General features: G+C 37.2%; 1 protein-coding gene across 1 annotated transcript in view; it reads right to left on the reverse strand.

Annotated features, from left to right (window-relative positions):
* LOC149167283 (protein ZINC INDUCED FACILITATOR 1-like) overlaps window positions 1-16804 on the reverse strand; it is a 283522-nt gene that overhangs the window by 69549 nt on the left and 197169 nt on the right. Inside the window, exons 12-13 of the mRNA XM_089431494.1 lie at window positions 1779-1864; window positions 1527-1634 (exon numbers count right to left, since the gene is read on the reverse strand). Of these exons, the coding sequence (XP_089287620.1) occupies window positions 1527-1634; window positions 1779-1864 (194 nt within the window). The remainder of the gene's footprint in view (window positions 1-1526; window positions 1635-1778; window positions 1865-16804) is intronic.

Consider the following 16804-nt stretch of genomic DNA (forward strand, 5'->3'; position numbering starts at 1 on the left):
GTGAAAAATCATATTTGTGAGGGATCTTAGGATTCGTTGAGGGATTTGTGGAGAAGATCATATTGAGCGCTTTGTGGAGAAGATCAAGTTGAGAGCTTATGGAGAAGATCATGGATCTTGAGATAATCCATGATATTGTTATTTTCTAATATGAAATGTGAACTTGTGTGTGTATGAAGAAGATGCAATTAGAACGAATATTTGGCCAGCCAAGGTGCCCAAAAATGTTATGTAATAGTATAGTGGGTTTAATTAATGAAATTTGATTTATACTTTATGTAATTTTATGTGAGTGAATCATAGGTTGATGTTTTGATGACTTGATGCATTGAGACATTGCAATTGCTTGATAGATTGAAATTACATGCATGCATAGATTAGAGGTGTAGCTAAAGAACATACAAGTCCAAAATCAAACCCGTAAAAATATTGAAAACAATAAACCCCAAAATTCATTTTCATCAATTAATCAACCAACACTCCCATAATTAATTAGTGAACACTTTCTGATAGAAAAATCCTAAATCGATTAGTTAAGATCCTTTAAAATCTCAAAGTCATACCTATCAAAGAAAATGGTAAATAATTGGGTAAAAGAAACCACTACCAAAAGTGACATAATGTGTATTCTCGTGCAATGCACAAAAATGTCAAAAGTTCCATATTTAAACGATTTGTTCACTAGTATATTATAACACGTGAACAAAGCCATTTCAAGATGGACACATGAAAAAGAGAGCAGGAAAGGGTCATCATGCTATGAAAGGCAAGGAAAAAATTATAAATTTATTATTTATTTGAAAAGTTATAAAATTAAATTAATTTATTATTTATTTGAAAAAGATAAAATGAAAAATTTCATGTTTTTAAAGTATTTAGTGTAAGAGGTTTTTATTTTGGATATGGTATAAAATAGATATACTCTCTATTTTAAAAATGTGAATTTACTATATTAAAAAATAAAATAAATAATATGGTTAAAATTATTAAAAAGTAAACTTTAATTTGAAATAAAAATGATGGTTATATATAAAAAAAATTGAAGAAAAATATTATAAAATTTATACTTGAAAATGAAAAAAATCAAAAAGTTATCATCATTTTAAAGTATAGTGTTGGTGTTGACAATAGCTGAAATCAAGTTAGAGAATGTTAAAAGATATATAATTTTACTTTAAAATCAAAGAGGAATAGCAACCATTAACATGAAACACTTTTATCAATCAGATCAAGGAATATCTACATGATGGAGAAACTCTTCATCTAGAACTGTATATTAAATAGCAACTATTGACATGAAGCATTTTTATCAATCAGATAGAGGAATAGCTACATTATGGAGAAACTTTTCATCTAGAACTGCATATTATATCTTAATTGAGGTGGGAAAATTTTGAAAATAGCTACCATGGCCCTAATACCTCAATTATAGTATTATTCTTTTATTGATTAATAAAAAAATTCAATTTAAAACTTTTCAAAAAAACATTTTCTCATACGCATAGCCAAGAGAGTAAAATACTTACAGATAATATATTTTTAAACAAGGATGCACAATTAACAACCAACCATAGAGAAACCCCTGATAGCTTGGATATAAATGTATAGGATGCCAACACTGGTATAGTTAATATCTGCAAGTCAATGCATATTATGTTATTTCTATGCATTTGAAATCTCTATATGAAAGGACAAACCTCTAATATTCTAAACACTTTAAAAATGCTAACATTTACACTTAAGAAAATATTTAATCAGGGAAAAGGGAGACAACATACTGCTGCGATGCGGGTTATAAGGATAGCTCCCGTAAAAGTTGCCAGTGGCGGGAAGATAAGAAGTTGGAAGATTAGTAACCCAACACCTTCAATAAGAAACAACACACAAAAGTGTACTTGGTTATTTATCCATGTATGCAAAAAGATGTAATGTAATCATTTAGATATTAAAATTGGAGATAAAAAGTGTGAAATAAAACTCTTTTTTTGTTTTAACCTAGGAAATTGAGATTTTGATTTCATCACTCTTTCAAATGAATATACAAATGGGTGGTTGTGTTAAGAACATTTCTAAGTGTATTCTCCATAAAATTGCCATGAAGAAACTCAAGAAATTGTTTTCCAATATTTATAGTAAAGATCATGAACCTCCAATTTGAAACAAACTAGGAAAAACATAACTTGTAGTTTAATAATGCAATGATTTGAAACCAAACATTCACAAGTTGGATATTCGATGAGGAGAGCCATCTTCAACCCATTCTCTTCTGCAATATTAATCTGATCATGGTAGTAGAATCCATCCAAATAGGAATAACTTATCCAAGAAACTGCTACAAGATTAGTTTTCTGAAAGTAATGGTAAAGGGAGGATCTTAAGTCCATGACATATATTTTAAATATGTCACCTTTATTCAGAATAATAACCATAGTGGATACCAAATCACATGTACTAACCTTGAAATCCCAACTTTTAGCAACTTTAAATATAATCATCAACCTATGCAACAAGCAGGCCACACCTATGATACATCCTATATGGTTGTCTCCTTGTTAGTCAAATAATTAGGATCTCCTTGTCAGTCATACAATTGGGATTAATTCAATTTGTGCACAAGCAATTATAGGGGTGCCCCTATCCCCTATCAAATCACAAGAAGGCCAAACAAACACATCCCCTTATACTCTTTAACTACATTGTTGGTAGTTGATATTAGCACTATACCCCAGTTATTCCCAATTGGTATTCCCAAACCAAACTGATTGTATAGTGATCAAACCTACATACCTAATGGTTTCTCACTCGTCAAATATATTGACTAGCTCTTGAATAATATGTCCATCTTCAATTTCTAATTCTAAAAGATAAACAAAAAAATAGCTTATCATTTAAAAAAACGTTATAATCCAAAAACATATACTCAACATCATCCACATGTTGTCTTCCTCTTTTTATTGTTTTCTTACTTCCTATTATCTTCAATCTTTTTGATACCATCCATTTTCCTACCACTATCTTTCACGTTCTTACTCCAAACCATCATTTGCTACTAGTGCATTGTCCACTTCTTCATGAGTAAATTCAATGCTTTTTCCTTTCACTTAGACTAGGTAATTTTGGGTTAATAATTTGTAATTTTATATTATTCAATGTATTTTGGTCTTAATAAAAAAGTTAGTTGATAAATTTTGTTCATGGATTGATTTTTCATGCTTTTATTAATAAAATTCAACAATTTCCAAATTTTCCTAAAATGATTGGCCCAAGTTTTATTGGACAAAAGTATTTTACAATAAAAATGATCAAAATCCCTCTATACCTCGAGATCCCAACGTTCTTTTTTAATATATATGGTTGGGGAATGAACTCTACCAACTCCTTATCTAACAGTGGGTCATAAGGGGAGCAAATCATAATCTTGTGTGAAGGCACACCATTCATCATAGGAATTTTGAGGTTTAAAATAGGCATCCTTAAGAAAAATGATAAAATAATAAAATAAGAGTTATGAATTTTTAAAGGAAAAGAAAGAAAACTACCTTTTTTTTTATGTATTTTTTACTTTTCTCCTTACAAGTTTACTCATATGTCAAGTGTAGGTACTCATTGGATGTGAAAGTAAATTATGCATCCAACAAGTACTAAATGTACATACTTTTGAGTGGGCCCACACCAGAACAAGCAAACTAAAAAAAAAATTGAGAATTCATAAAAAAATGCGTCTTTTGAAAAAAAACATCAAGAAACACGTTTTTTTCATGTATTCTCAAACTTTTCTAGTGTGGGCCTACTCAAAAGTATGCATAGTGGGTACTCATTGGAAGTGTCTTCACTTGACATGTGAGTAAACCTATAAAAAAATAAATTCAAAATATAATTAAAAAAAATAGTTTTCTTCTTTTCCCTCCAAAAATATTTACCCTTAGGGATGACATCATCATCTTGAATCATTTTGATTCTTTTGAAGTTGACTTTGTTAGTACATCTTAATTCTCCCCAAAAGAATGTCTTTCTTGATAGAAAATTGAGCTTGAAAATGACGTAACTCTAAAAGGAAAGTTCCTTGAAACCTCTAGCTTCAAATCAAGTGTCTCTAAGATGTTTTATGGTTTTCTTTCTTCAAATCATTATTCCAAATTAAAAGTCCATTTTTTGGGGGTTCAATAGCCTATCCTCTAGAACCTCTTATTGTTCATCCTCACAAGTTGTTAATTCATTCACAGTTGTGTGGAATAGAGAATGTTGTATGAGATCTTCAGGTTTGAGAAGTACACATCTTATATCATCCACTCAAATCCTTGAAAATGTATCAATATGGGTCATATACCTATGATAGAGTTTTTATCTTACAATCCCTTATAAGAATTACAAGTCACTATGTTTTTGTAGCATTGCAAATTAAACAATCTATCTACTTCAATGGGAAAAACATTATTATGCTAATCTCAACATTCTGCACATCTATCAAGCATCATCCCTTTGACAAAATAAATAGACTAGATATGCAAACTTATCCAAAAATAAACCGAATGATGAAGAGAAACAAACCATAGAATCATATGTGAGAAAGAGGGGATGGCCTATCTAATGTCAATAGGGAAGCTATTCCACATGATAATCAACTCATGCATTGAGTATACTAAGATGCACCACATAGGGAGCAAATAAATTTATGCAAAAAACCCAATTGATTATGTTTCCCTCTTCTTCCTCTAATGGTTGAAGGAGAAGTGTATATACAAAATATGAAACTAGTAACGTTTGGGTCCATGCCCTTCACTAACTCATAGATACTTAACACAATGTGACTAATAATAATTAGTCAAATAATTCTTCATTTTAGGTTGTGAGAGAAGTATAGAAAATGAAAAGTTAGAAGTAAACATGAGAGCATAGGTGAAGACGAAGGAAAGACTCTACCTTGGCCATTTAAATGTAAAAAACGGCCTTGTTCCTTCATATTTCATAGAAAAAATGTGTAAGGGCACTTGCATGAAGTTGATGATTAAAAAAGTAGTGTCAATAGGGTGAGAATGGACATGTGTGTGTATTCTTAGAAATGAACATGCATTCCTAATCCTAGAACCTCAATGTTCATAGAACTTACACACACACTAGAAACATGCATTCATTCCTAATCCTATAGTCTTGATGCTCATCAAACTGCCACACACACTTGCCAAATCAGAATTTTTAGGTACATGTGCACATTTCTAAGCAAGAGCATGCACATTCACACATTCCTACAAAGGAGCTTGTGCATGTTCTTCTTAGATCCTTGTAAGTTTTAAACCTTTGAAGGGACCAAAGTGAGGACCAATAATTAGCTAAATAAAATTGGTCAAGGGCTCCCTCCCCCTAACCTCAACCACCCCTATGACCCTCCTCATACACCTGAAGCAATGAGCAATGCATGTGTATAATTTCCAAGACCTCAAGAGACATGTTTACTACTTAAAACCACATAGTGGCACCAAAATTCCTAAATATAAACCAAAATACCCTTAGAGGCCATGTATGGCTATTTGAGGCATCCTTCTTGGCCCTAGATGGCTAGAAGATTCCTTTAGAGGCTAAGTTTCATGCTTCCTCCCTTGGCCATGTTGAGGGCCCAAAGACTGACACCTAGTGCTAAAAAACGTTAGTGGTACCTAGATACCTATTTAGAAGCAAAGGATGTCATTGACAAGTCATTTGTGGTGGTTCAAGGTCTCATTTTTGGCCCCAAAAATCTAGAACCTTCATTTATGGCCTAACTCTTGGGTTTTTTCCCTAACCATATCCAAGCTCCATAGCCTCATACTTAATGTTCAAACCTCATAATGTTGATTATCCCCATCCAGAGACCAAGGATACCTTGGAAAGGTCCTTTGTGGTGGTTCAACATGTCATTGTTGGCCCTAGATTCCTATAAGCTTTCTCTAGGATCTAAGGCCTAGGTTTTCTCTCTTAATCATGTCCAAGTACCCAAGACTGTCCAATACTCAAAATCTCTTCAAATGCCCATATCCCTACTTGAAGGTCAGAGATCCCCTCAAGAGGTCATACACAGTGGTTTGAGGTGTCATCCATGACTCTTTAAGCCATAGAAGTTATCTAAAACCTTGAGGAGTGGGGTGTAGCGATTTGAGGTGTCATGTTTGGCCCTAGATACCTATAATCTTTGTACTTCAAATAGGGCTTTGGTTTTCCCCCAAACCATATCAAGGCCTTGAGACCCATACTTAATGCTAAAAACCTTGTGAGGGCACTAACATCCTTTCTTAGAGGTCAATGATACCCTCCATAGGTCATGGTGATGATTCAAAACATTTCTCATGTCTCTAGATGCCTCAAAGCATTCTTTAGCACCTAAGGCATGGCCTTCTTACCTAGATTGTTTCTAGAGATCTAGGACACATAGTGGCACGAACATCATCAACCATAGGCTAGGATACCCTTAGAGGACCATGTGTAGTTGTTCAAGGAATCCTTCTTGACCTTGTATGATTAGAAGCTTCCTTTAGAACCTATGATTCATGTTTCCTCCCTTGACCACATCCAAGGTCCCAACACCCATACCTAGTGTTAAAAAATGCAAATTGTACCAAGTTAGAGGCAAAGGATGCCTTTAAGAGGTAATTTTTGGTGGTTCAAGGTGTTATTCTTGGACCCAAAAGCCTAGAAGCTTCTTTTAGGGCCTAACTCCCAAGTTTGCTCCCCTAACTATATCCAAGGTCCAAAGGCTCATACTTAATGTTCAAATCACATAAAGCTAACTATCACCATATGGAGACCAAGGATACTTTATAAAGGTCATTTGTGGTGGGTTAACATGTTGTTGTTGGCCCTAGATGCTAAGAAGCTTCCTTTAGGACCTAAGCCCTAGAACTCCTCTCTCAATTATGCCCAACTACCCACTATCCATACCTAGTGCCCCATTTTTCCGAATGATGCCCATATCCCCACTTGAAGGCCAAAAATCCATTAAAGTGGTGATCTATGGTTGATCGAGGTGTCATTTATGATCCTTGAGCCCTAAAAGTTGCCTAAAACCTTGAGATGTTGGATGGTGTGGTTTGATACAATATGTTTCAACCTAGATTCCTATAAGCTTTGTACTTTGACCAAGGCTTGCATTCTACCCCCCTCCTCTACGCCCCCACCACCCCCTCGGATGGGATGGGTATCGCACTGAGAACAACCTTGATTACCGCTCTGCCCCTTCAATTTGAACCCTCCTTTGCCGTTCTATCCAACAGAGAGGGAGGGCAAAGCATATACCCTTGGTTGAACCACCCACGAATGCAAATGCTAAAACTAAAGTTATCAAAAGGCGGGCAGATTGATATAAGAGGTTATAGATTGACAGTGTAGGCAAGCTTGGTAATGATAGTAATGTCCTTGCTATTGATTGAATATATAGTGCTATTGGTGGTGGCATTGATGGCTTTCCCAAATGGTTTGTTCTGTCCAGCTTATTAGTTCGGCTCCACATAGATTCGTTGGGACCCGTTAAGTTACTAGCCATGTCAAATCCTTGAGATCCATAGCTAATGCTCAAAACCTTGTGAGGGAACTAACAACCTTTCTTAGAACCCTCTAAGGCTCATATGTGGTTCTTTAAGGAAATTTCCATGGATGTGGATGTCTCAAAGTTTTTTCAGGACATAAGGCATGGCCTTCTTCCCTATATCATTTATAGCCTTGGGACACATACCTACTACTCAAAACCACCTACTCTCATAAGCATCCCCAATCATGAGTTAAGGATATCCTTAGGAGGCTAAGTGTGGTTGTTCAATGCATCCTTCTTGGCCCTGGATGGCTAGGAGGTTCCATGAGAGCATAGGGTTCATGTTTCCTCCCCTAACCATGTTCAAGGCCCCAAGACCCACACCCAATGCTTAAAAATGCTACCGGTACCTGTATAACTAGTTAGAGGCAGACAATTCCATTGAGAGGACATTTGTGATGGTTTAAAATGTCATTCTTTGCTCCAAAAGCCTACAAGATTCCTTTATGGTATAAACTTTGGGTTTGTTCCCTTGATCATAACTAGGCTTCATAGCCTCATACTTAATGTTCAAAACCTCATAATGTTCACTGTCCCCATCAAGAGACCAAGGATACACTAGAAAGGTCCTTTGTTGTGGATCAAATGTTTTTGTTGGTCCTAGATTCCTATATGCTTTCTTTAGGACCCAAGGCCTAGGTTTCCTCTCTTGATCATGTCCAAGTACCCAAGACCCATACCTAGTGCTCAAAATCTCCTAATGATGTACATATCCCCACTTGAAGGCCAAAGATCCCTTCAAGAGGTCATCTATTGTGGTTTGAGGTACATTCATGCCCCTTGATCCTGAGTTATCTAAAACCTTAAGAGGTTAAGTATGGTGATTTGAGGCATCGTGTTTGGCCCTAGATCCCTAGAATATTTATACATCAACTAAGTCTTGGATTACCCCCCACAACCATATCAAGGCCTTGAGACACATATATAATTCTCAAAATCTTATGAGCTAACTAACATCCTTTCTTAGAGGCTAGTGATACCCTCCCTTAATCATTTGTGGTGCTTTGAGGCATTGTTCATGGATTTGGATAGCTCAAAGCTTTATTTAGGACCTAATGCAGGGCGTTCTTCCCTAAATCATTTCCAAGACACTATGACATGTTACCCTTCCAAGTGGGTAAACCTAAGGAGAAATTTTTATCCTATGTTCAACTTGTCATCCAGCAACCCTATGATGATCCACAAATAGCTAGCCTCAAAGGCCTTCCATCCATGTTTCAGTCAATGACAAATAGGATGCATTGATTTATGTTGTGTGTTCATGGTAATCCACATTTAACACTTTTCATATATTCCTTATACCCCCATCCAACTATCCTGTTGATTTCTATCTATCACTAATATTGGTGCCATGTTTTCCTCATTCTTGAGTAGAGGCCTAGAAAAATTTCCCTAAGAGGTTGATGCAACAAAAGGAAAAGAAAGTGTATGAGCCATAATGATAAAATGCCAAACGTTGGCTAGAATATAATGAATGGGTGGACAAAATCCTCCCCTAAGCTCCACCCCTCTCATTAGCCCTCACCCAATTCCTGGATAATGCATGAGCAATCAAAATGAAAGGACCTTTGAATATCCCAACCCCGAAGAACAATTAACCACTTCATTTTTAAGGGTTCAATGATGCATAAAAGAAAGCCTACAACCCAGGATAATGCAAGAAAAGAAAAATTCACACAAGAAGGGTGGTAAAAATAGGCCAAGGAAAGGGTTAACTCAAGCCCCATGATTGCTCCTTCTTCATATTACAATGCTCAAGGATGATGCAATTTCATAGTTGGTACAAATGGTATGGCATTGCCTATGAATAAACCCATACCATACCACTAACCACTTGCACATGTTGATTGATGGGCCAACCTAGGAACTATTCCTCCCTTAGGGTTAAAAGCACCTAACAGGGCCTTTTGATAAGCCTCCCACACAAGGGCTTCACTAGGGTAGAAATACCATACCACATGAATTCATATTGGAGGATATATATTGAGGAAAAAATGACATAATATATTGGGCGATATATAGGGGGTAAAGGGTTTTTATATTAGCAAGTATCAAAAATGGAGCTCAAAGTTAATAAAAAAGTATAAATGGGTATAGAAAATGTTAATGAAAAAAATGGATGCCTACAATATCTAATGAAAGTAGGGGTTTTATAAATTGGGAAGGTGTATTGGGTTCATATTGGTAGGGGGTTAAATAATGTGATTTTTAGAGGTATTTTCCAATACGTAGTCAAATTAAGGGTATTGTTTAATATGCCATGAACGCATGCGATATGTCAAAGGTTCATTGAGTGAAGCCCCCGTGGCCTCCCATACCTATGTATCCTAACTGTTTACAAATCATATGATAGGAAGACATTTGAAGATGATTCTTATGTCAAGTAATCTTGTGTCTTTTGCATTAGACATGAACAACTGTGGTACTCTTATGGTTATTTACACATGATGATGATCTCACTTGATTTTGAAGGTATGTTTTAGATGCTTACCCAGGTGCAGTTGCCATCCCTTGAGGGATTGCATGGGAATTCTATATCTTTTCAAAGAAGATGTCCAAACCCACTTGATGACCATTGTGGGCACTAGAGCTAGGATGTTGACCACCTTGTGAGGAGTGTTGACCTTGGGATGTATCCAACATCGATGATGACCTTCCCATCTTCCTCCAAAGCTTGAAGTGATATGCCTTTGGACCAAGATGTTTCCTAGAGAGATGATGTACCCTAGAGATAATAGGACGCCCCTTGGCTAGCATTGTACCTCCTTGATGGACATTTCCTTGTCGCTAAGTTGATTTGATGATGATGATGACTTGAGATCCTTCTAGGAAGGATGGTACACTTTTCTAGATGATGACATCCTACCCTATCCTTGTGATGTCCCTCTCATGTGCTTGGAGTGATGACATGGGCCAAGTTGATGATGATGTATTGATGAGGATTGGATATTCTTGATGATTGGACACTTGATGAGGAGATGGCCTTTTGAGTGAGGAGCACTCTTTTGACCCATCCATGGCACATTTTGATGGGGATATTCACTTTTAGAGGATGACATCACCCTTCGAGGGTCTGTTGCAAATACTTGTGGGATTAAAGGAGTATTTTTCTTCATTTTTTATCATTCAGCTAGTTATCTTTTAGGTCGAATTCTCACCTACTTAACTTGTAATGACATAAATTATGATTTTTTGGCCTTTAGGTCAATTTTACTCCAAAATTGACTTGGTTGCCATCATATAAATAAATGGAAGTCGGCTTGTAGAGGATCATTGTCACACACACTCATTTTACTCACTTTTGAGAGAGTGCACTAGTTCTTTATTCGCTTGGATGCAATTGAGCATTGATATAGCGAATTGTATTGGGGAGGATATTGTGATTGGAGGGATTTTCTCTGGATTGATGAAGTGATTCTATGTTGATTTTGTGCAACTTATGAGTATCTTTTTCCATTTTTCAATTTTTGTAGAATTATGTTTTCATACAAATTTTCATATTGAATATTTATAGCTATAACATCTTTTGCAAAATGTTCACCTAGTTACCATCAAATAACCTTAGTATAGCTTATCTGCTCTTAATCTTTAATTGATTGAAATTCACTAGGGTTTTGATGGAGAAATTTTCTCTCTTTTCCGTCATTCCAATCAAGTCTCCTCCAATATACCTCACCCTTTGACTCCATTAGCCTAAGGATTGAGAAAGACACTAGTGTATTTAGTGTGTCAGCCCTTATAAAAATTCAAACCCTAAATTTTGTTTTTTTAATGTTTCCTATGGTGAATCAAGCTTAATTTACGACAAAATATGCATTAAATAGCATAAAACACCTTCGACCTCTTAGTCATAGAGTTAGGCTTTGCATATTCTAAATTTAAAAGGAAAAATATCATTATTTACACATTTTTCAGCCATCTATTTAGGGCTGACATCTAGGGTTTTGTAGTTGCTTTATGCATTTTCAGCCATTGAAAAATTACTGCTACTTATTTCCTTATTTACTCATTCAATAACCTTTGCATATTTATTGGTTATCACCATTTATAGGTTGTTTTATGATTCCCACAACAAATTTTGCATGCTTAAAACCCTAATTTGTAACACGAAGTTTATAATTTAAAGGTAGCATGTGTTTGGGATCTATTTGTGTCTCTTTGAGACTATCTAAGCCATCTAGATTCAGACATAAGTCCTTTGACCTCATTTCCTTATTTCACCTAGAGCCTTTCTCTATTAAACGTTATACTTGGGTGTTTAATATAGTGGAACCCTCAAAGGGTATCCCAAGAGTTCTTGGGTGATATAATTTTTGCGATCTACTCAAGAAGCCTCCCTTGTGGGATTATATCCATCCACATAACAACAGGGGAACAATTACTAAGGTGATAGTGGTAGTTGGTCCCATTGTTGCCCTTAACCTAGAGTGCTTAGCGAGGCTTTGCACTAAGGTGCTAGATTTTGTTGTAAATTTTTTTGGCATCATTGTCGAGGAGAAGTTGAGTCCTCGCAATCCAAAGTATATGCTTCAATGTCCTTTGATGAGTTTTTTCCAAAGCCAAGGTTAAAATTGCTTATCTAATGAATCAACAATCACAACCTACTCAAGAGCTTTTAGCTTAAGGCTTGTAAGAAAGCTACTATTCTTCCAAAAAGGAAGAATGCTCAAAATATTCCTATAGCCAAAGGCCTCTTCAAAGGTCCTTCAACCTCAGCAACAATGACTAAGACATGGATCAAAAATTCCTTTAATCCATTGGACATGAGCACCATTAAAAAATTCCCAAACAAAATGCCTAAAAAATCTGAGGAATCGTAGTCTAAGTTCAAAGGAGATGATGTGGTCACGACTGAGAAACATATAGATTTGTTTTACAAGCGCATTGGTTACCAACACATCAAAGAGGAATATGTTCTCATGAAATTGTTTGCCTTATCTTTTGAGGATGATGCTAAAACACGGTACCTAGACTTGCCCAATGAAGGGATCAAGAATTGGGTTCAACTGCATGAAGATTTACGCAAAAGATGGGCAAGTATAAAGGATGAAAGAATATTAATGTCTCAATTTCATGAAAAAAGAAAGATAATGAAAGTGTCTAGGACTTTAATCATAGGTTTGAAATCTTAGTTAAGGAGATACCAAATAATTTCAACACAATGAAAATACAATAATAACGCAATATTTCCATTCTTTTGATGGACGCTTCGTTAGTTTTCTTAAAAAATCAGTGATCTAATCTGTGAACTTTACTAAGTAAAGAGCTGAAAAATAAATTTTAACTTTAACCCACAAATATGTTGAGCTTACTAACTATCATGTAACGGAAATAAGGAACAAATGAAGGTAAGCACGCCATAAAACAATACACAACCACAATTTACCCAAGAAACCCCAACTAGGGAAAACCTACAATTTGGTGTTTTTAATTATTCAGCTCAATAACTCTTCAAAAAAGGACTACAAATATGAGGTTAAAGCTTCCCTTTTCCTTTTCAAACCCTGTGCGCGCTGGTTTATGCACTTCACACCAAATTGGCCTCTCTTTTGCGCCTTGTACCAGCTCGTATGACTTGTACGACCTCTTCTACGCACACATTTTGTCCCCTAGAAGAAGTCTCTCAATTGTTGGAAGTGATATGAGGTGAATCGACCTATCCTCTCCCTCAAATTCATTGATCTAAATCCCTAATGCTGAGCAAAATACTCTTCTTCTGAATTGAATTGAACACCAAGATATTCTAGTGCATAATGACCAAGTTTTGCACCTTTTTCCCTCTTAGAAATCGACCTGTGTCCACCACTGCCATGAATGGATGAGATTAAATCTCCTTGGATGGCTGAGATCAATCCATTTTTTTACTATAGGAAAATTCAAATTTTCCTAAGTAAAAAACAATAGAAAAAAGTGAAATCTGCACCTTGGCCCCACTTGTGGGTCCCTCTGCCAAATTCAATGCACCAACTAAATCTAGCTAAACCCTTCCTCCTCTAACTTCATCTAACACTACCTCTTAGAGAGGAATGTGTTCTAAACTACACCTAGTTTGTCCCTGAAATAGACAAAGCTCCCTCTAGGAAAAGCTTTGGTCAATATGTTTATTGTCTGCTCTATTGTAGGAATGTAATGAAGTTTGATCTTGCCCACTGAACATAGTCTCTGATATGATGGTACCTGATCTTGATGTGCTTGGAGTGGTCATGGAACACTAGATTGTCATAGAACTTAATGTAGCTATGATTATCACAGTGTATGACTGTATGCTCCAACCTCTACTTGAAGATCCCAACAAGCAACTTTCTCAACCAAATGGCCTCACAAGTTATCAGGATGGCAGACATGTATTCAACCTTTGTTGAGCTCAATGCCACTGATCTTTGCTTCCTACTAAACCAAGAAACAATTGTTGACCCAACACTGAAGACGAAACCTGAAGTACTATATTTTTCTATGGAACCCCCTTCCCAATCTGCATTTGTGAAGCCTTCCAGCGTCACTCCACCAACCTATCTATACATCAACACATAATCCATTGTGCCTCTGAGGTATCTAAGAATATGTTTAGTAGCAAACTAGTGAACTCTAGTAGGCTCTACAATGAATTGACTTAACTGGTTTACTGCATAGCAAATGTATGGTCGTGCATTCACTAGATACATCAACAACCTAATAAGTTTCCTGTAGAGAGTGGCAAAATCTCGTTCTGCTCTGCTAGCATCTATCTTCCTCCTGTCTATCACCAAAGGCATGATTATGGACCTGCAATCCTACATGAAAAACCTCATAGGAATCTCTAGAGCATACTTTCCCTTTCCCAAGAGAATCTATCCATCTCCCTGCCAAACCTCCAACCCAAGGAAATAGGGTATGAACCCTATATCCTTCATGTCAAACGTTGCTACAAGATCCTTCTTGTAGTCACTAATGAGCTTCTCATTCCCTGGCAATATGAGGTCATCTATGTACAACATAAGAATGAGAGGTTGCCCCCCAACCTTGATGTAGTAAAGGTTAGGGTTAGCCTCACTCTTAGCGAAGCCCAATCTTAAAAGATAATTGTCAATGAGAGAGTACCACACTCACCGGTCCTGATTGAGCCCACATAGATCTCTTTTGAGCCTACACACATGCGTCTCCCTACTATTTGTCTTGAACCCCTCTAGTTGCTCTATGTAAATCTCTTCCTCAACCACCCCGTTGAGGAAGGCAGTCTTCATGTTCATCTGGTGGATCTTCCACCCCATCTGAGATACAAGTGTTATATTGGTCATGTATGGATGAATAACAGGCCACGGATGCAAAAGTATCATCATAGTCAATGCCCTCCACCTGAGAGAACCCTTTGGCAATGAATATAGTCTTGTACTTGCTCCCATCAACTCCATGCTTAATCTTATAGAGCTACCTGGATCCAATCATAGATCTGCCCTCCGATCTTGGCACAATCTCCCAGACATCGTTTTGCATGATGGAAGAGTACTCCTCCACCATAACATCACACCAAACCTGCTAAGAGGTTGCCTCCTTATAGCTAGAAGGCTCTGTGTCTATGGCCTCAGTCATCAATGCCATAAAACTAGCGTATCCCCGAGGTTGTTTGCTCTGCCTGAATGTAGAGTTGGGTGCCCCAACCCTGTCCTGAGCCTCCTGAATCAACTGATCATCCCACCTCAACTTTCTTCTACCTGTGCTAGGTGTCACTACTGGAGTGGGCCCTACTCACTCTTCTCTCTCCTCCAATTCCTGCACAACCTCCCCATCTAACTGTTGTACAACCTACCCAACATCTGGTTGTGACATCGCCTAAGGGCCTAGCTGAGTCTCTTGCTTAGGAGCTACTAGCTCCTCCACCTGTGTTGTAGCCTGCTCACGCTCTAAGGATTTTCTAAGATTCATTCCCTCCTCAAACTTGACATCACGCCTAATCATTTTCTTTCTTTGTGTTGGTATGTACACCATATACGCCTTGGATGTCTCATTGTAGCCCATGAAAATGCATTTTTCTATTGTAGGATCCAACATCTTCTGGCTATCTAAAGGCACGTCGCAATAAACCATACTACAAAAAATCCAGAAGTGTGAGACATTCGACTTCTTGCAGATAAATACCCCTCTAATGTAACCCGTCCAAGCACCTTATGTGGACTCTCGTTATGCAGATAAATTGCAATGTTGCATGCCTATGCCCAAAGGAATAATGGCAGTCTCTGGTCATGCAACATGGCCTCGACCACTCCCACAATACTCTTATTTTTGCACTCTGCCACCCCATTATGCTGAGGGTTATAGGGTGTGGTGAGCTCTCTCTTGATGCCCTCCTTGGCACACAAATCCTTGAAGGCATTGGAGATGTACTCCCCTCCATTATTTGGTCTCAGTGCTTTGACCTTCTTTCTTGTCTAGTTCGTCTTTATTCTTCATGAAGAAGATCCACATCTTCCTTGAATGCTCATCAATGAAGGTGACATAGTACCTGTATCCCATGAGGGATGGAGAAGAGAATGGACCACATATGTTTGAATGAACCAAGTCCAAGATGCCCTTGTCTCGGTTTTCACTGCTAGGAAAGGACATCTTAGCATACTTGCCAAGTGTGCAGCCCTTGCACAAATTATGTTGGTTTGTGTTACACTGTCCCAATCTTGTGGCTATCCCTGAGAATTTTTGGTGCTCCACAGTACAAATGTCCCATACGCCTATGCCATAGCTCCCCAAGATCTCGTCCCTACTCATGGCTCTCCTTGTTGCTACTTAAGGTCGCAACTCTCAAACTGTAGCCTGTAAAGGTCCTTCACCCTCACACCAATTTGCTTCATAGCTCCATAATTTAAGGTCTTGAGGTATGCCTTTCCTCTACTGAAAATGAACTCATAACCCTTGTCCTAGGGTTGAAACAGAAACAAGGTTATTTTTAAGGCCTTGAACATAGAGGACATCCTTCAGATGAAGAGGGTTATCGGACGCCCTCTCAAATCTGACATTACCCACGCCCTTGGTCAAGTACTTGCTATCATCTCCTATCTCAATATGAAATTACATGTCCTTCTCTGTCAACTAGCTGAAATATTCCTAGTTCCCAGTCATATGACTGGATGCTCCATTGTCAATGTACCATATGTTGCTGGCTATGGAGCTTTCCATGCAAACTATGACCGAGAATTATTTCTCAAACTAGAACTGAACTCATCCACTTCTGTCGGAGCTGTTAGCGCTTGAAATTTCACCTCAGGCTGAGAAAGGTAAACC

This window comes from Pinus tabuliformis, chromosome 5_1 (assembly GCF_031772625.1).
Source record: "Pinus tabuliformis cultivar Carrire ecotype Pingquan chromosome 5_1, CPIR1, whole genome shotgun sequence".
NCBI classification, from domain to species: domain Eukaryota; kingdom Viridiplantae; phylum Streptophyta; class Pinopsida; order Pinales; family Pinaceae; genus Pinus; species Pinus tabuliformis.